The sequence below is a fragment of the Molossus molossus genome, unplaced genomic scaffold (assembly GCF_014108415.1).
Source record: "Molossus molossus isolate mMolMol1 unplaced genomic scaffold, mMolMol1.p scaffold_m16_p_5, whole genome shotgun sequence".
Taxonomy (NCBI): domain Eukaryota; kingdom Metazoa; phylum Chordata; class Mammalia; order Chiroptera; family Molossidae; genus Molossus; species Molossus molossus.
In genome coordinates this window covers 59,215,622-59,235,748 of record NW_023425388.1, presented here as the reverse complement: position 1 = coordinate 59,235,748, position 20,127 = coordinate 59,215,622, and the positions used below count along the sequence as shown (strand labels likewise).

The following is a 20,127-nucleotide window of genomic DNA, read 5'->3' as shown; positions in this document are numbered from 1 at the left end:
GCTTTATTACTAAGTATTTAATATTATTTTATACCACTGTAAATAAAATTGTTTTCAAAATTTCAATTTATGATTGGTCTGGTATATAGAGATACAACTGATTTTTGTTTCCTTCAACCCTGCTAAACTTATTAGTTAGTTCAAGTAGCTTTTACAATTTTTTTCTTTTTATTTTGGCCCAATTGTGGGGAGGGAGAAAAAGGGGAGGCGAAGAAAGCGGGGAAGAGAGATCAGTAGGTTGCCTTCCGTATGCACCTGGAGCAGGGATTGAACCCGAAACCCACGTTATGTGACCTGATCAGGAATCAAACTCGCAACCTTTCGATGCATGGGGACGATGCTCCAACTAACTGAGCTACATGGGTCAGGGCTCTAGTAGCTCTCTTTTTTTTGTAGATTCTCTTTTTTTTGTAGATTCTATCCTATTTTTTACATAGACCATCATGTCATCTGCAAATAAAGACGATTTCACTTTTTCCTTTACAATCTGGATGACTTTTATTTCTTTCTCTTGCTTTATTATACTGGCTAGAACCTCTAATATAATGTTAAAAACAAGTGGTGAGAGTGGATATCCTTGACAAATTTTTGAACTTAGAGGAGGAAAGCATCGTTTTAAAAAAATCATTAAGTATGCCCAGTGGGTGTGTCTCAGTGGATTGAGCATTGTCCCATGGACTGAGAGGTCCTGGTTCGATTCCTGGTCAGGTCACATGCCCGAGTTGTGGGGCTCGATCACCAATCGGGGGCATGTAGGAGGCAACTGATCGATGTATCTCTCTCACATTGATGTTTTTATTTCTCCCTTCCTCTCTAATAAAATCAATAAAAAACATATTTAAAAAAATCATTAAGTATAATGAAAGCTGTAGGTTTTTTTGAATGTTATCAGTTTGAAAAGGTTCTCTTCTATTCCTAGTTTGTGGAGAGTTTTAATCAAGAATGATGTTGATTTTGTTAAACGCTTTTCCTGAACTATGGAGGTGATCATATGCTTTTCATTTTTCAGTTTAATACTGTGAGCTACATTGACTGATTTTCTAATATTTAAATTGACCTTGCATTCATTGGATAAATACTACTTGGTCATGACATATTATATATATATTAAAAAAAATTTTTTTTTTATCCTTACCAGAGGACATTTTTCCATTTTTTGTTCAGACAGAGTGGGAGGGAGAGAGAGGAAGAGAGAGAGAGTGAGAAACATCAATGTAAAAGGGACACATCGAGTGGCTGCCACTTGCCCGACCAACCAGGGCCGGGGACAAACTGCAACCAAGGTACGTGCCCTTAGCGGGAACTGAACCCGGGTCTCTCTGGACCGCAGGCTGACACTCTAACTGCTGAGCCAAACTGGCCAAGGCAACATATTATACTTTTTATATAGTTAGATTCAATTTACTAAAATTGTTTAGAAATTCTGCATCTATATTCATGAGGGATATCAATCTGCAGTTTTTTGTAATTTGTCAGGTTTTGAAATCTAGGTAATGCTGGACTCCCAGAATGTTTTGGGAAGTATCCCCACTTAAATTTCATGGGAGAAAGCAGTTATTACTTCTTTCTTAAATGCTTGGTAGAATTTATTAGGGAAGCCATCTGGGACTGGGGTTTTCTTTTTAAAAAGGTTTTAAGATAAAAATCAAGTTCTTTAATAGATATGGGGCTATTTAAATGATCTATTTCTACTTGAGTGAGCTTAGTTTATTTCTTCTAGGAATTTATCCATTTCATCTAAATTGTTTACTCATTGGTAAAAAGCTGTTTCTAATATCCTCCGATTTTTTTTCTTTTAACATTTATATTCTGTCACCTCTCTCATTCCTGATATTGGTAATCTGTACCTGTTTAAAGGTTTATCAATGACTTTGATCTTGTCAAAGAACCGGATTTGATTTCATTGACTTATCTATTGTTTTTCTGTTTTCTTTTTACTAGTTTCCTCTCTGATCTTTACTATTTCCTTTGGCACACCACATAATTTCAGCTTTTATTTATACTATGTGACTTGGGATTTAGTTTATTTATTCTCATTCATTTTTTGTTTGGAAAAAATTTTAAGGCAGTAAATTTTCCTTTAATCACTTCCATGAATTTTGATATGTACTATTTTCACTATTATTTTTAAGAAACTCTGTATTTCTCTTTCATTTAAGAGTTAACAGGTGGTTTTAAAATTTCCAGTTGTGCAGACCTTTTTGTTTTGAATTTTCTAACAATTTATAGCTCTTTTTTTGCATTGTGATCTGAGTATTAATTGCAATATTTTACTTTGTGGAACTTCTGGGTATTTTCTTCTCCACAAGGTTTGTACAAGAAATAGCATGCTGTGATTTGTTGTTTACTTTTTATTTACCAGTAATTTGAAGTTTGAATATTCTGTCTTTCAGTTAGGCTGAGGGTGTGTTTTTTGAAATTAAAAAAAATTTTTATCTTTATTGTTGAAAGTATTACAGATGGTCCTCCTGTCCCCCCAACTGACACCCTCCTTCCCACTCCTGCCCACCCCCTTTCACTACACTGTTTTCTGTGTCCATTGGTTAGGCATATATGCATATAAGTTCTTTGGTTTATCTCTTCCTGGTTTTTGATTTTTATTTCTTTGTTAATCCTCACCCGAGGATATTCCTCCACTGACATTTTTGGAGAGCGGGAAAGCAGGGAGGGGGAGAGAGAAGAATATCAACTGGTTGCCTCCCGCATGACTGGGGCTGGGGATCAAACCTGCAACCCAGGTACATTTTCCTGACCAGGAATCGAACCTGAGACCCTTTAGTCTGAGGGCTGACGCTCTAACTGCTGAGCCAAACTGACCAGAGCTAGGTTTTGAATTTTTAATAAATTTGAAAGAAATACAACATTACAAATAAAACTAAAGCTACAATTTCTTTCCCTCTCTTCCATAAGGAAAACCACTGTAGATGTATCATTCCCATGCATGTTATTATGTTTACTAATTCACTATTATAATAAAGTGGCCAGTACTATGAATATCCTTATACAGGATCCTCATGTGTGAATCGCTACCAAGATACCAAAAAGTCGAATTTCTGAGTCATAAGATATATGCATTTAGTAGGCATTGCCAAACTGTTCTCAGAAGAAATTCTATTAATTTCTGTCCCCACTAATATCTAAGACTTCTCGATTTTCTCAAATTCTTGCCATCATCAACATTTCCTTTTTTGTTTTTGTTAATCCTCACCTGAAGATATTTTACCACTGATTTTTAGATAGAGTGAAGGCAGGGAGGGAAGGGGAGGGAGAAGTGGGGACGGGAAGGGGAAGAGGGGGAGGGGAAGAGAGGGAGGGAAAGAGGGGGAGGGGGAAATGTGAGAAAGACATCAATCGGTTGCCTACTGTAGGACCCTGACTGGGGCTGGGGATTGAACCTGCAACACAGGTATGTGCCTTTGACTGGAAATCGAACCCGAGACCCCTTGGTCTTCAGGCTGATGCTCTAATCACTGAGCCAAACCAGCCAGGGTGATGTTTCCATTTTTTTCAATTTTTAAAACTAATCAGCCCTGGCCGGTTTGGCTCAGTGGTTGGAGTGTGGGGCTGCGGACCAGAGAGTCCCGGGTTCGGTTCCCACTAAGGGCACGTACCAAAACAAACAAACAAACAAAAAACCCCCAACTAATTAGAATTAACCAAACCTTTCATAGAAAAAGTAGCATTTACAGAGATGCTGAATTATTGCTTTATATTTGGTGGTATGACTGAATCTTAAAACAACTAGTTTTTATAACATTAATCAATGCTGCAACATCTGTATTTTTTCAAAAATATGAATTAAAAGTTTCTATCCCATCATTCTTTCATACTGTCAAGGCATATTTAATTAGAAACTGTATTCTGAGATCATTTTGATGTTTACCTTTTCTGCTACTTCTCGCACAGACTGAACACTTGTTCCATACAGATGGTTGTTATACTGGCCGGCTTCAATGAATTTATGTTCCTGGATATCTTTTTCCATCTGTTCTCTTGAAGTCACAAAATGATAATCTCTTCCATCTACCTCATAATCTCTTTTTGGTCTAGTAGTATCTTTAATAGAAAGAGCTTAAAGTATTTAGTATTAAAATATGACAAATCCCTTTTTTACTTAAATGTTTTATAAAGTTCAACACAAAAGAGATTAATTTAAATTTGTAAAAGGACAATAATATGGAGGAATAACTGGTAAAATAACAATAGAAACCATTTAAAAATGGTAATGTTTACTTTTACCACAGAGAAAAAATGTTAAGAACAATAATTAAGAATTTTTATGTGAGTTACTCACGAGGAACACATGATCCAAATTTGTCAGGAAATTCTGAGATCAAGTCATCGTTTATCCTGTCTTTCATAGGTCCCAATATAATCACTGGTCGAGTGTAATTAACTATAAAGATAAACTGCATGTTAAAAGAAATAAACACTAAAATAATCAATGTATTTTATTTTATCAGAGAACACAGTATTCCTAACAGTTATGAAAAATTTGTGTTCCCTTTCTCTACCAATGATGCCTAACTTGCTAGTTCATAAGCCTTCACTAAGATCTTAAGCTTAAGTCAACCTCCTGTTGGAAGTCATAGAGTTGAAATTCAACCAAGTTAAAGCTAGCATTTTAGCAGACAGTTTCTGTACATTGCTAACATCATCTCATTACAAACGAGAAATCACAGTACTGTGTTTTAGGAATCACTTTTGAAGTAGAAATTGTAAGGAAGCAGATCAAAGAAGGACAAAAAGAAACTGAGTATTAAGAAGTGATAAAATCACAGTAGTGATCTAGAAAGATAACCTAATAGAAGTGTATAAAATGGATTGTAAGGGATCATGCCGGAAGAAGAGAAATTAGTTGTTAGAGTTGGAATTAACATTGTGGTAGGAGGGATGACAAGGAGGTGATAAATAAGAAAGATATAATAGAAGAATAAATAGTTCCTAGAAACTGATTGGACAAGGTAGGTAAGGAACAAAGAAAGATCAAAGATGCTTCCAAGATTTTGAACAAGGGTCACTGGAGGGATAGTAATACTTTTATGAACACTGGAAAGAAGTTACTTAGCAAATAAAACACCAATACAAAACCACTAGATTCTAATATACCCTGGCTAAAAACCATATTTCATTAAAATACATGTAAAGTTCTACATTTATACATATAGTTAAAAATTGTAAAATTCTAACAACATCTTTTTGAGGTATGAGCTAAACCTATTTCCCAAATTGAAAGATTATAAAGCATCAACAGGCTTCACAAACCTTCTTGTTGATTCACCGGTTCATAAGACAAGACATATTCTTCTTGACCACCTATCAGAAAGTTAAAATACAGATAAGAAAATCTGTAAAGATAACAATGCTAATCTAATTCTTCATACATATAAAAATAACTAGGATTTTCCTGAGAAAATAGCAAAGATGTAGGAAAAGATACTTTATAAATGATTTCTAGCAAGTTTTAGTAAAGAAAAAGTGGCAAATCACAAAGCCATAAAGTTTGATAAATGTAAAAACAAAATGTAAATGTGCTATGTATTTAATAAGTACCTTTCTGTTATTGTGTTCACAGATTATCATTAGATCTATTTAAAATCTTCATTTGTGATATGAAGTATGTGACATTAATCTAAGAACTAATAATCCTTAAATCGTTTAAAGATTAATACTTTAATGAGCAGTTCTATATATGTGTATATTAGGTAATTTACTGCTATTAAGAATATGCAGCTTTTTTAGTCTCTCCAGGTTTGATATTTAACAGAATACATATATATTTTCATAATTACAACTATTTTACAATAAAAAAAAAATTCTCTCCTGAGGATATTTTCTCAAATATCTTTAGAGTGGGGGCAGGGTGGGTAGAGAAAGGGAGAGAGAGAGAAACATCAATATGAGAGGGACACATCGGTCGCCTCCCACATGACCCCGACCAGGGCCAGGGATGAACTGCAACCAAGGTACATGCCCTTGGCCAGAATCGAACCCACGACTCTTTGGTCCACGGGCCGACGCTCTAACCGCTGAGCCAAACCGGCCAGAGCTACAATAAAAAAATTTTAATGCAAAGGTAAAACTGTCACTATCTCACTAATAAAAATTCTTAATAATTCATTTATTCAATTTTTAAAAAATTACATTTACAATAAGTTAAAAAAAATCTTTAGATAACAATTAAATCCTTCCCTTCAAATAAGTCACACAGATAGTAAAGGAGATAAAATATATTTTGCTTTGATCTTAAAAACACTTTAGAAGTTAAATGAAATTTTCTAACATTAAAGGTTTAGAGCTTAAGCATGTCGTAAATAAAAATGTTTAAAAATCATATCTCGTCTCAATTGAAAGAACTGAAAGAGTTAACAATTTCAGGATTTCTTAAACCTGTTAACCGGGGAATAACCGGGGAATTCCCTTTTCACTGTATGCAACGTTTGATGTATTTATACGTCCCACTCGGTTAACAGGTTAACACACACAGGCACACGCAGAGAAATGTGTAGAAAACAAATAGGAAGGGCTATTCATTCTAGTGGTTCAAGAAAACCAATCAATACTGGATAATGTTTTATTTAAAGATTTTCTCCTTGATTAGCAAGATTCTTTAACAACCTTTTCACTAAATTTGTCAATGGTTTATATTATACAGCTGCAGATCTCTTAAATATTCTTTCCAGTTTTAAAAGTGTATTTCATTGTTTCAAGTTTATTATCATGATATATATAATACATATTTACAAGCTGCTTTTCAAAGTACTGTATATAAAACATGGTTTACATATCAGCAAAAACATGCAACTTGAATGTTCCACACCTAATAATTCATGCAAATGGTGAGACAGACAGTATATACTTTCATGACCTCATTTTAGTCTAGAAGGCTATTCAACTACTCTATGATGAGTTCTGATTATAATAAAATGCAAAAATATAAGAAACCACATTCCCATACCAAAAAAGGAAAATTATTAAGTAACTATTATATAGAAAAAAAAAACACCTAATCAAATGAGTGAGGGTTAAAAGTATATATTGTCAACATGAGAAATAGTAGGAACTGATATTAACAGGATGGACCTTTTGAGCAGCCATACTCATCTGTAATCAAGATTACTTTCATATTAGCGAGCAGTAAAAAAAAAAAAATACATAAAATTATAAAAGCAATTTTAATTTTTAAGGTGCTAGAACTGACAATATTCATGCACTCTCCCCTCCTCCCACACCCAAATCTGCTTAAAAACTTCACATGTTTGTATAGTTCACTTCATAAAATACAGTAGACTCTTGAACAACTTGGGGGTTAGGGATACTGAGTACCCACGCAGTCAAAAATCTGCATATAACTTTTTTTTTTTTTTTTATCCTCACCTGAGGACATTTTTCCATTTTTTGTTCAGATAGAGCGGGAGGGAGAGAGAGGAAGAGAGAGAGAGAGAGAAACATCGATGTGAAGGGACACATCGAGTGGCTGCCACCCTCACGACCAACCAGGGCCGGGGACAAACTGCAACCGAGGTACGCGCCCTTAGCGGGAACCGAACCCGGGTCTCTCTGTACCGCAGGCCGACGCTCCAACCGCTGAGCCAAACCGGCCAGGGCTGCATATAACTTTTGATTCCTAGTAGTCTACTGTTGACTGGAAGCCTTACTGATAACATCAACAGTCGATTAACACATCTTTTATATGTGTATTATATACTATAAAAATATTTACAGTAAAGTAAGCTAGAGAGAAGAAAATGTTAAGAAAATACTAAAAAACAAAAAAAAAGAATATACATTTACAGTATTTATTGAAAAAAAAAATCCACATATAAATGAACTGTGCAGTTCAAACCCGTGTTGTTCAAGGATCAACTGTAATACCAAGAATGTAACACAAGACACCAAAAATAAAAATCAGTATTATTGCCTGAACAACTGTTAAAAATTTTTCCTTCATCATTTCTTATATTCACCAAAGACTGGTGATAAACAATAACTTGACCCAGATCAGTTATTCTGGTGACAGAGACTAAAAAAGGAAATAAAGTCAATTATAATTTAGCCTTACTGAAAAATAACTTAATGCTCATGTTTAAACAAAATAAGTACTAAAGAAAATGGCAAAATATAAGTTTACCCCTCATTTAACCAGATATTTACTTCTTTTAAAGATATCCACACATATACACATATATGTACTATGTTCACAAATAGCACTGTTTGTAAAAAGGATTTTAGTATTTTATTAAAAGTTTGGTAAGTAATTTCTGTACATATAGTATGCTTTTATTTTTCAAGTTTTCTGAATTTTAGTTGGCTCTCCCTGGTTTTAAAAGATTAAGTATCGAATTTTCAGTTTTTAGAACACATCACTAAGGGGAAAAAAATCCTCAAAGCATATATATTAGTTGAGATTACAAAAGAACAAGTACTTAAAACACTTACGGTAACTGCTTTCACTATCGCTGGCATTAGAAGTTACATGCTCTGAAATTGAAGGACAATGAAAATAAAGAAAATACAGTGTTATGAGTTTTAAAAAAACACATTATCAAAATAAACATAAGATGACATTACAAAATGTTGAGATATAAACTACACATACCCAATAAATTAAAAAAAATTTTTTTTTTATTTTCTTGGAAAAGTTTAACTTTTTTCAAATAAATAAATAAATATGAATTAGCAAGGAAAAAAACTCCATAATTAAGAACAATGTCTCATTTTTGTACAACACAGTTTATGAACAAAGAGGTCCTAAATTAGTCGAACTGTAGACATAAAACCCTACAAGAGAAAACGGCACCATTTAGTGTATGAAATAGTAATGACTGACAAAGGAGACAAGTTATATTTGAACAGATGCCCATTTTTATGGAGGGGTGTCTTAAAAAATAAAAATTTTGTTTTTAGTTCAGCTTCTTTCTTGTTCCTGAAAAAAAATGAAAATCCATGTTCCTGAGATCATACAGATAGAGCATTATAGACATCACAGATTCAGATGCCCCAATAAAAGTTAAATGGAAGGGAATTCCAGAAGGTGGGACTGTCTTTGAAAACAGATGAATATTTCTGAGGAACTCTGCTTTGATGAAAATTACAATGGCTGATTTGCAAAACAAAAAAATACAGCAAATACACCCAGATGCAAATTGTCTGGCCCCTCCTAAAAGTGACCTTATTTCATAACTTGACTGTTCAGTAAATACCAGATACTGTTCTCATGTAAATGTAATCTCAGGTATTCGCTCAATAAATGTTTCCCTTGTAATTTTATTTATAAAAACTAAAACCCAAAATTTCTCCAGAGAGGAAAAATCTAAATTTCTTATGTCAGACAAAAGAAAAGGAAAATGTTTCAGGAGAAATCATCTGGTGTACCATACCACCACAGTCTCCTAAAATCAAGTAGCACTATTGAAAACTTCAGAGACCGGTAGAACTTAAGATTTCAAATAAAGGTGGAAAGAAGTTCTTGTTGTCATAGTAATAAATATGTTATTCTAACCTGCAAAGACAAGATATATCTTTCTTAATCATGATTATGTATATTTTATTTATTTATTTATTTATTTATTTATTTATTTATTTATTTATTTATTTAGGTGTGTGTCCCTAGCGGGAGCCGAACCCAGGACTCTCTGGTCTGCAGGCCTACGCTCCAACTACTGAGCCAAACCGGCCAGGGCATGATTATGTATATTTTAAATAAAGTAGAAACATTAAAAAATTATAACTTATAACATGCTCATGTAAAATAGTGGTGTTTAGAAGTTTATACTTAAAAAATTCTTCCCGTATTACCACATGAACCTCAAAACAATTATTCTAAATTTTTGTATAATATTCCATTAAACTGATCAATCATGATTTACCTTACTACTTATTATTTAGACATTTTAATTTGCTTTAAACTGTTTCCACAAACATCAACAAATTATTATAAATGCCTCCATTTATATAGCTTTTTACCTTTTGTCTTATTTCCTTAAAATTCATTCCCAGAAGTAGGAAAGCAAAAAAAAAAAAAGTTCTTATAGTTATATTAGGATTGATATTACACTCTGCAATCTCTAATGTGTAAAGAAAGAAACATCAGTTACTGAAATGGAATGAGAGGAGGAGAGAGTAAGTGGGAATATAGAAGAAATAATACTAAACATGAGTTGACAATAATAGATGCCAGGTGAAAAAGAATAGTCTGGATTTAGTTTATCATTATTCTACTATTGAATATGTCTGACATGTCAAATAATAAAAAGTTAAAGTTACTACAATCTCTTTTCTGGGGATTTCTTCTATTCATCTTGAGTTAGTTTCTCTAAGATTACCAATAGCTACTCTACAATAAAATCTTGATGCTCAAAGTATGGCCCTTGGAAAAGCATAACCATCATTGCTTAGGAGTTTATCAGAAAGGTAAATAACTCCTGATAATTAAAATTATAACTAAAACTAATCTTTTTCAAGGCACTTCATCAAAAATGTTCAAATATCCAATAAACATATATAAATGTGTTCATGTTTTTACTTAACAGGGAAATGCAAATTAAAACCACAATGAGTATCTTTACCATCCACAAGAATGGCTAAAATGGCCCACCCGGTATGGCTCAGTGGTTGAGCATCGACCCACACACCAAGAGGTCACTGGTTCGATTCCCGGTCAGGGCACATGCCCAGGTTGTGGGCCAAATCCCCAGTAGGGGGCGTGCAGGAGGCGGCCAATCAATGTTCTCTCTCACCTATGTTTCTAACTCTCTCTCCCTCTCCCTTCCTCTCTCTCTAAAATTCAATAATAATAATAATAAAAAGAATGGCTAAAATGAAAATCAAAAACAAAACAGATATGGCAATCACAGAGGAAGACATGCAGCAGTGGCACTCATACACTAGGGGTGGGTGGGTATGGATAAATTCGTACAACCACTTTGGAAAGCTACTTGGCAATGCCTACTAAACCTGAACATACATATATCTATGACCCAGCAATTCATTTTCTAGTTATTTACCCCAAAGAAAGACATACATATATATATATATATGCTCACCAAAATGTACAAGAATGTTCAAAGTAACAATATTCAAAATAGTCCTAAATGTTTGAGAAATCTGAGACTATATATAGTTTCATACTTTTATATTTTGAACATTTCCCCATGTCATTATATTTTAATATGATTTTCAATGGTTATATAATATTACAAAGTATGGATAAATCATACTTCATTAACTACCCCTTTAACTGTAAGACATTCTAGGATGACTTCAATTTTTGAGGGCTGTAATTTCTAAATAATATTAAACATCCTGACATATAAACCTTTATCTCCATCTCTGCTTACATTCTTAGGATAAATTCCTTGAAAAGGAATTGTTAGCAGGTCAAAAGATATGCTTTTCCAGCTGGGCTGATGTGACTCAGTGGATTGAGTATCCTCCCATGGACTGAGAAATTCCAGTTGGATTCCCAGGCAGGGCACATGCCTGGGTTGTGGGCTCGATCCCCCGTAGGGGGCGTGCAGGAGGCAGCTGATCAATGTTTCTGTCTCTCTCCCTTCCTCTCTAAAAACAAAAAAACAAAACAAAAACAAACAAACAGTAAAAACATATTTAAAAATATAAATGCTTTTCCAGAAAGGCTGTATCAATTTACACTCCCAATAGTAATATGTTAAAAGTAGTCATTCTATAGAGCCCTCTTCATCACTGGGTTATCTGTTAAAAGAAAAGTCTACCAAAGTAAAATATCATTTTGTTTATGGATTACTAGAAACCCTAAACATTTCTATATGCTTATTTCATTTGCTTATCTTTTGAGCACTCTTCTCATATCCTTTGTCCAGCGAATGGATAGTCAGTCTGTTTCTTTTTATCTGTCAGAAATTTATAGTGTAAGGATATAATCCCTTTGACATATATGGTATAGATATATTCTTCAAGTTTTTATTTTTGTTTTGTTTATGATGTTTGATGGCCACAATAATTTCAAATCTCTCTAACCAAGTCTCACCTTTCTATCAAATGTTTCTTCCTAAGAATGCATCGTGTCTTTTCTCTTTGCGCTCTTGAAATACTACACATCATCAATCTCAAGCACTAGTACTCCTCTTACACTTACTCTAAACACAAATGAAAATAAGTCTGGTTTTGGCATCTAAGAGCTTTACACAAATTTGCTTAAATAAGTCTTTGAAATAAGAAGAAAGGAAAGATATGAGTAACTGTGTGCCTAACAAGGGCAGTTTTAGAGGTGTTCCACAGAATAAAAAGCTATAAAAATTGAGCTGTATACAAAAAATAGGAACAAACCTTGTTTAAATTGCACATCATGCCCTGGCCGGTTTGGCTCAACAGTTAGAGCATCGGCCCGTAGACAGGAGAGTCCCAGGTACGGTTTCTGCTAAGGGCACGTACCTGAGCTGCGGCTTGTCCCTGGCCCCGGTTGGGGTCGTGTGGGTGGCGACCAATTGATGTGTCTCTCTCACATCGATATTTCTCTTTCTTTCTTCCTCCCTTTCTCCCTCCAGCTCTATCTGAAGATAAATGCAAAAAAAAAAAAGGCCTTGGGCGAGGATGAGAAAAAAAATTGCATGTCATAATTTCACTTCTGAGCACCTTTTATAGCCCCTCCTGAATTATATTTCTTTTAAAATCTGTTAAAGGAATCATACCCAGTTTTTTTCTCCTGAACTTTTTCAAAATTGTCTTCTTAAAGCATAAAATCTGCAGTTTCTATTTTTAGCTATCTGCAAGCTATGATTGCATTCTTCCAGATTTCCATCATACTCTAGTTCTGTTAGTCAAAATCAAGTTTGGAAAGATAATTTCTCTCATTATTTCCTCTACTGTCAACAGGGCAAATCAATAATTTATTTAATTCTCTTCTTTGTAGACTCACTAAATTCATATCTTTGAAAAACATTCTAGTTGTATTTTGTTTGTATCATTTTGTTTCTCTCTCTGCTCTTCAATTAAATAGCCTCTATTTTCCCATTGTCTGTGTGAAATTACAAACAGATTTACATTTTTCTTGATATTCAATGTTATTTCACACCTCTTCTACAGGTTTGCTTTTCTGGTATAATTTATCCTTCTGTTCTTAGTCCCTTTGTAAGTCCTGTTCCAACAAGGCTTGATGAATACCTATATGAGGTTACATTTATTTTTTTATATTAAAATCTCATAGGATTTTGCTTAGTTTATTTCCTGTGTTCTGAACTTTATATAACTGAGGCCACAAATGTCCTTGATCCATCCCCTTTCCCAGTGTTTTCTACTGTGTAATAATAGGTTCCTTGTCAACTGCTAGTCATCTATTTTATGTAATAACCTCCATCATATCCAGTATTAAAATTTTACTGATATTTTTCTGGTTCCCTCAGAAGAAGATGTCCAAAAAAATCTTGTGGTCTGATCAAGTTACTAGATGAATAAACTCTTGCAGTTTCTGGGAGATGAAGCACAGAAACCTACCATTCAAAGGTTTTAAGTCATTGCTAGAAAAATTTTAATTCTTTTCTAAATGATATTGTTTGGTATTCAGTCACCATTTTTTGTTTGCTTCTCTTCCCAATTCCCAATCCTCAATTAGAATAAGACATAAAATTATGATTTGGTCAAGATATAATTATCATCCACCATAACAATATCAATATGGGAACTAAAGTCTTCATTTAGTTGCTTTTTTCTTGAGTTTTCCTTAGGTCTCCATTGACTCAACAGATCATAAAAATCGGTGGGTATACATGCTGATTCATACCATCTCTAAAACATGTTATCTTTCTTAAAATAAATTCCATAGCATTAAGAATCTGTGGAGCCCTGACCAGTTTGGCTCAGCAGTTAGAGTGATGGTCCGAGGACCAAAGAGTCACGGGTTCGATTCCAGTCACGTACCAGTCAAGGGCATGTACCTTAGTTGCAGTTCAATCCTCAGCCCTGGTCAGGGTCATGCAGGAGGCAACCAATCGATGTGTTTCTCTCACATTGGTGTTTCTCTCCCCACCCCAGTCTGTTTGAAGATAAATGGAAAAATCTGCTCGGGTGAGGATTATAAAAAAAAAAAAATCGCCCTGGCTGGTTTGGCTCAGCAGTTGGGGCCTGGGTTCGGTTTCCGCTGGGGGCATGTGCCTTGGTTGTAGTTTGTCCCTGGCCCTGGTTGGGTTGTGCAGGTGGCAGCCACTCAATGTGTCCCTTTCACGTCGATGTTTCTCTCTCTCTCTCTCTTCCTCTCTCTCCCTCCGGCTCTATCTGAACAAAAAATGGAAAGATGCCCTCAGGTGAGGATTAAAAAAAAAAAAATCTGTGGAACCCTAGCTGGTGTGGCTCAGCCAGTTGAAGCACTGTCCTGTAAACCGAAGGGTTGTGGATACAATTCCCTGTCAGGGCACATACCTGAATTGTAGGTTCAATCCCCAGCCTTGATTGGGGCACCTGCAGGAGGCAACCAATAGATGTCCTCCCCTCCCCACATAAAGGATATATGTAAATATTTTTCAATTTTGAAGATTTTCACAAGGGTGCCACTATTGATAGTAAATTTGTGGGCTCTTGCCAAATCCTAAAGAGGCACATGCAAAAAAAATAAAGTGTATCTAATAAAAATAGTTACATATAAAGCATACTGCCTTCAGTCTAATACAAATCTTTAACCATTGAGGTTGAAATAAAAGTCAAGTACCTATAGTTTAGATAAAAATTCCAGTATAGTTAGGGTAAACAAAAAAAAAATTATGAAATTAAATGATTATTAATGTAGATCTTAGAAAGTTGAAAGATATTGGCTATTTCCTTACTAATCAATGAATTATAAAGAAATAAGTTTTTGAAATGCTTAATAATGCAAAGAAAAAGAATTATCTAGAAAGAAACTTTAGCCTAAAAAGGGATCTATGAGTCATTGTCACCTAAAATAACTTAGTAATATTTGGTAAAATTTCACATTTAATCCATTTGAAAACACCCACATTTAAAATTGATTGCTTAAATGACTTCTTGTTTCATTCATTCATTTTAACATTTATTGAATGATTCCTATATATCAGACATTGTACCAAGCTTTATATGAAGATTACGTTCTAGCTAGAAAATTAAACAAGAAATACACAACATTGTGGTTAAATGAAAAACCAAAGGATAATATTTTTAATAATTCTTTTAATAAATTACAACCACCTTAAAAAAGATATATACATTTCCTTCTATAAAGACTGCTATTTGAACTTGAAGTCCACAAGTCTTCTCTAATATTTAAGATCTATTGAATTTTATAGTTTCACATTATAACAATGCTTTTCTAACACAGAATCAAAATGATTTTAACTTGTTTTAACAAACAAAAGTGACATAAAACTGGAAGGAAGATTATTTTCTATATTTTAATAAAGAGGGCAGGTAGTACTATTTTTAAAAACTTTAAAAGTCTTCATATTAAAAAAAAAAAACCCTAGCAAAAGTAATTGCCATAAAAATTATAAAAAGGAAAATGTAAGTATGAGCAGAGAGTTTTTCAAATGACATAAAAATGGAGCATTAGAAAAACAAAAGATGTGTATTATAGAAATAAAAATCCCAAGCATTTTATTAACATGAAGAATCTCAAAGAAATCTAAACCATACACCTCCTCATGCCAGAAGGGCGCTACCATGATTCTCAAAATGTATCTGAAAAAGGTAGGTCTGTAGATGGAGGTTAAAAAATAACTTGGGAGTATTTTGATCACTTACTCAGGCCTTTTGATCCCATGTCGTCAGGGATCTCCTGTAGAGAGTAGTTCCCAGAGAGCAAGCAATAAAAAAATAATCAAAGAAAATAGTTGTCAGTAATGCATAAAATTGGTGCTACAATAAGAGACAGTTCCAAGACCATTACAGGTGCACATTTTATAGAGCATCTTTGTAGATTTCTGGAAGTTTTAAAAAAAAGCTAACAGCTACATGTACTCTACTAAGAGACTAATTTAGAGTAGAAAAGTCTGAGACTATTTCTTACCCCTTTAAAAGTAAAATTCAGACTGTCTACATATAAAGAAGAAACAGGATAAAATGGGATGATTCCAGAAGATCTATTTATCAAAGACTGGCAATACCATACCTAGAAATCCTAAGTAGCTTCCCAGGTATCCATGTTTTTCCTCTAAAATACTCTTTGAGAGTATATTAAATGTTTATTATAAGAACACTTACATCAAATAATACTATGTTAAACATACAGCTTAAAAATACTGTTTACTTTAAATTAAGAAGTCCTAAGGTAATAGAAAAAGTTAAGATTGGTATTCAAATTAATTTATGCCTATTAAATTGTCTCTGCTTAAGACAATTAGTAACCTGTTGCAGCTCTTGAAACTGTCTCCATGGTAACAACCAACTGCAGGGCAGTAGGTCCCTCTATATTTATTTTCAGTTGCCATTGGATCCACATACTTACGGTCAGCATCACTTGTTTCCTGCTCACTCTGGTCCTTGTTCTTGTAGAAGGGGAATTTTCGGGAAAAGAGGTTCTTTTTACGCTTGTCATTGAATGACTGCTGAAGAAGAGAAGGAGGGGCAAAACAAAGGGATGTCTACTGTCTGTGTGTACAAAGGCCCAGCCTAGTAGCTCTGTGGAAGCTGACTCTTGTGACCACAGTGTGCAGTTTATATATAAATTTTACTTAAATCACATATAAAGTGAATTTCTAATTTTGTATTAACTTCTAAGTCTAATGTTTTAAAACAAAAAATATTGAAAAATTTAAAGAGTGTAATTCAATAATACCTAAAAATAAGGAATAAATGCTACTTGATAAAAAATGGAAAAGAGTAAATCAGGTTAGGTACTATTATGTACTATTATGTACAAACCAAGCTAACATCTGTTCATATCAATACATATTTTTCCAGATTTCCAGGAGCTAGGTGCTCTATAGCAAAAGTTATTTTAAATGTTTACTCTAGCTGTTCAAATATTTTTTATGCATTAGGTAATAACCTTCATTGTCCTTTGGTTTGAGCTTATTGCCATCCTCTCCTCCCCTCGCCTTTTTTCCTTTCTTTTTTTGGTGACTCCAACAAACTAACAAAAACCTCTAATAAAAAAAGAAAACCAGCCTGGCTGATGTGGCTCAGTTGGTTGAGCGTCATCCCATGGACCAAGAGGTCACTGGTTCGATTCCTGGTCAGGGCTCTATTTCCAGTAGGGGGCGTGCAGGAGGCAGCTGACTGATATTTCTCATAGATGTTTCTATCTCTCTCTTTATCTCCCTTCCCCCCTCTCTAAAATCAATAAAAACATATTTTAAATAAAAACAAAACAAAACTCAGTGGTTAGAACATCAGCCCGCAGACCAAAATGTAGTGAGTTCAATTCCCGGTCAAGGGCAAGTACCTGGGATGCAGGTTTTGATCCCTGACTGGTCAGGGTCATGTGGGAGACAACCAATTGATGTTTCTCTATCTCTGCCCCCTCCCTCCCACTCTCTCTAAAAATCAATGGAAAAAATATCCTCCTGTGAGGATTAACAACCACCACAACAAAACAAAATAAACAAAAAAGAAAAAGAAAACCAGAACAATTGAGAAAGTTACCAGTGTTGAATATTAAAAAAAGAATCCTTTCTTATCTATCTATCTATCTATCTATCTATCTATCTATCTATCTATCTATCTATCTATCTTATTTTTTAAGAGAAAAAAAGGTAACTAAATGCTTATGGCATTCATCAGAAAATGGGAAGAAAACTAAGAGGGCTCCATCAAGGCCACAGAGTCCAGCAAAAGATTTAGCAATGCTATCTAACCAAGGAAGAAGAGTTAGGACTGTTCTTTTTTTTTTTCAATCCCACCTGAGGACATTTTTTTTTTTCCCTATTTATCTTCAGATAGAGTAGGAGGGAGGGAGAGAGAGAGAGAGAAACATCGACGTGAGAGGGACACATAAACTTGTTGTCTCCTGCATGACCCTGACCAGGGCCAGGGACAAACCGCAACAGAGGTATGTGCCCTTGACCAGAATCGAACCCACAACTCATTGGTCCTCGGGCCGATGCTCTAACCACTGAGCAAAATTGGCCAGGGCGGGTTAGGACTGTTCTTTTTTTGCCAGTTTGAGTGCTATCATAACTGAGTTATTTGTCTTTAAGCCCTACTATACATATCCATTTTTAAAAGTATATATAAATAAAATAGAACCAGATTAGATTAACTGGCACCATACGTCCTGAATAGGGAATAAAAAGTTTGGTGCCCATAAAAGCCAAAAAGGCAATTAAGATTTGAACAGTTTATATATAATTGCTACAAGGAGGATGAACAGCTGCTCTGATGTCCCTTACTGCACAGATGTTGGCAACAATTTTTTTCCATTCTTGAATGTCCCATTTGTGCATTCATAGATTTAAAAGCATGTAGCACAAAGAAAGATGAGCCTATTAAAGAAGAATAGTTTCTTTTGTAATTTCTGTCATAGGCACACATGTCTCAAAGGAAAAGGTTTTACATACCAATGACACTATGAATTATTATTATAATTTTTTGAGGTGGAAACACTAAAGAATAAGAATTGTGTTCTGATATTTCCTGAGTTTATCCACATTATAAGATGCTATCATTATTTTGAAGTGTTTTGACACCAGGCAGTACGTTTTTTGGCAAGCCTATATTTTTAAGCATAAAAGGCCAGGTGAGTAAGGTGCTGAAGTAGATGAAGGTGACTTTCAGCTCAAATTCTATTACTTGAAAGATTTTATTTTGGTAAGAATCTTTACAAATTCAAGATTAAACTTTCATTTTTACCTTTTCATATAAATAATTCAGGATTAGTACATTCATAGTCAAGCAGACTATCTTGATTTCATTCTTAAAATTTGAAGGCTCTAATACCTCTAAGTTGAAGTTGAAAATTAAACTGATGAGTAAAAAATAATGTGATGAATCATTATTTTATAAACTGTCAAGTAGCATTATCTGAATAAAAATATTTGCTTGAATCCAAATTTTAGTAAATTGAAAGAGAGGAAAACAAGTTTCAACAGAGAAAAATTTATGGTCATTTAATTTTAGGGAAGGACTATATCTTTTTGCTCATGACAATCATTGCTTTTGAATTTAGTAATAATTTTTATATCTGATAAAACTAATTTTTAAAATAAAAGGTTATTTACTCCTCCTACTGCATATATAGTGGTCAGAGTCAGTTTCACAGCAAACAACTGAAAGAAACATGAAGTTTACAATGTTTTGATTTTTGGTATCTTTGCAGTTAGCCAGAATGAGATATCATAAAGATATCATAATATGGGACAGAAAGAAATGCTTGTTAGTTAAGAAATGGATTAATTGTATTACATTTAACATCCTCCAGGTGAAAAATTTATTAAAAGTAAAAATAGCACAAGCAAACAAGACAAAAATGTGTAGGGAAAACAAAGCTAGAGAAACATACTACCTCCAGTTTCTCTATATTTCCAACACAAAATACTGTTTAATTACTTATTGTTATTAATGCTACAGTGCCAGAGACAGAGTGTAATATAAGAACTGATAAAATATCACAAATTCATGATCATATATTAAATCTCTGGATATATAATCTCCATATGTAGCATTTCAAAATAGTTCAATGAATGCCAAAAATGTTAATGAGAAACTGAAATGTTGTAAGTCTGTAGTGGAAATAAAAGTCCATAAACCATGTAAGGAAAGGAATAGAAGAACTTAGAATGGGAAACGGTGTTACAGAAAGAAATGCAGTTCTGTATCAATGGCAAGCGTATTTTTACCCCACTCAGTATCATGCATACTTTTGGTGCTGTGTTAGAACACAGTGACTGTGTATAAAGTTGGTTACAGTCAACAAACAAGACTAAGATTTAAATATGTCGTTAATTCAGTTAACTTCTTACAGTATGAAAGAAAAGTTTCAACATGCAACCTTTTTTTCAACAGTGTATTTTACTAAATTATTTAAAAAAACATAAACACAAAAAGCACTGTATATATTTCAAATCCTGAGCATTTACTTGAGATTTTTTCCTCCAAAAAATTTCTATTAAATATTGCTTCAGATCACACTATTACTTTTGTATTTTCTGAAAACTGCAAGTTAATTTTAAAGGAATTTATAATTTTTAAAATAAATGAATGCATTAT

At 33.8% G+C, this 20,127-nt stretch overlaps 1 protein-coding gene across 30 annotated transcripts in view; it reads right to left on the bottom strand.

Moving 5' to 3' along the window:
• The window catches only part of DLG1 (discs large MAGUK scaffold protein 1), a 261,892-nt gene that overhangs the window by 21,162 nt on the left and 220,603 nt on the right, over positions 1 to 20,127 (bottom strand). For 16 of the 30 annotated variants that reach the window (XM_036243180.1, XM_036243167.1, XM_036243164.1 and 13 more), the window contains 5 exons: positions 16,427 to 16,526; positions 8,440 to 8,481; positions 5,266 to 5,316; positions 4,295 to 4,396; positions 3,884 to 4,056 (listed from right to left, as the gene is read on the bottom strand). In XM_036243180.1, the coding sequence (XP_036099073.1) occupies positions 3,884 to 4,056; positions 4,295 to 4,396; positions 5,266 to 5,316; positions 8,440 to 8,481; positions 16,427 to 16,526 (468 nt within the window). Of the gene's footprint in view, positions 1 to 3,883; positions 4,057 to 4,294; positions 4,397 to 5,265; positions 5,317 to 8,439; positions 8,482 to 15,723; positions 15,758 to 16,426; positions 16,527 to 20,127 lie in introns of all 30 variants that reach the window. The other 14 variants (XM_036243185.1, XM_036243168.1, XM_036243176.1 and 11 more) reach the window with 2 other exon arrangements.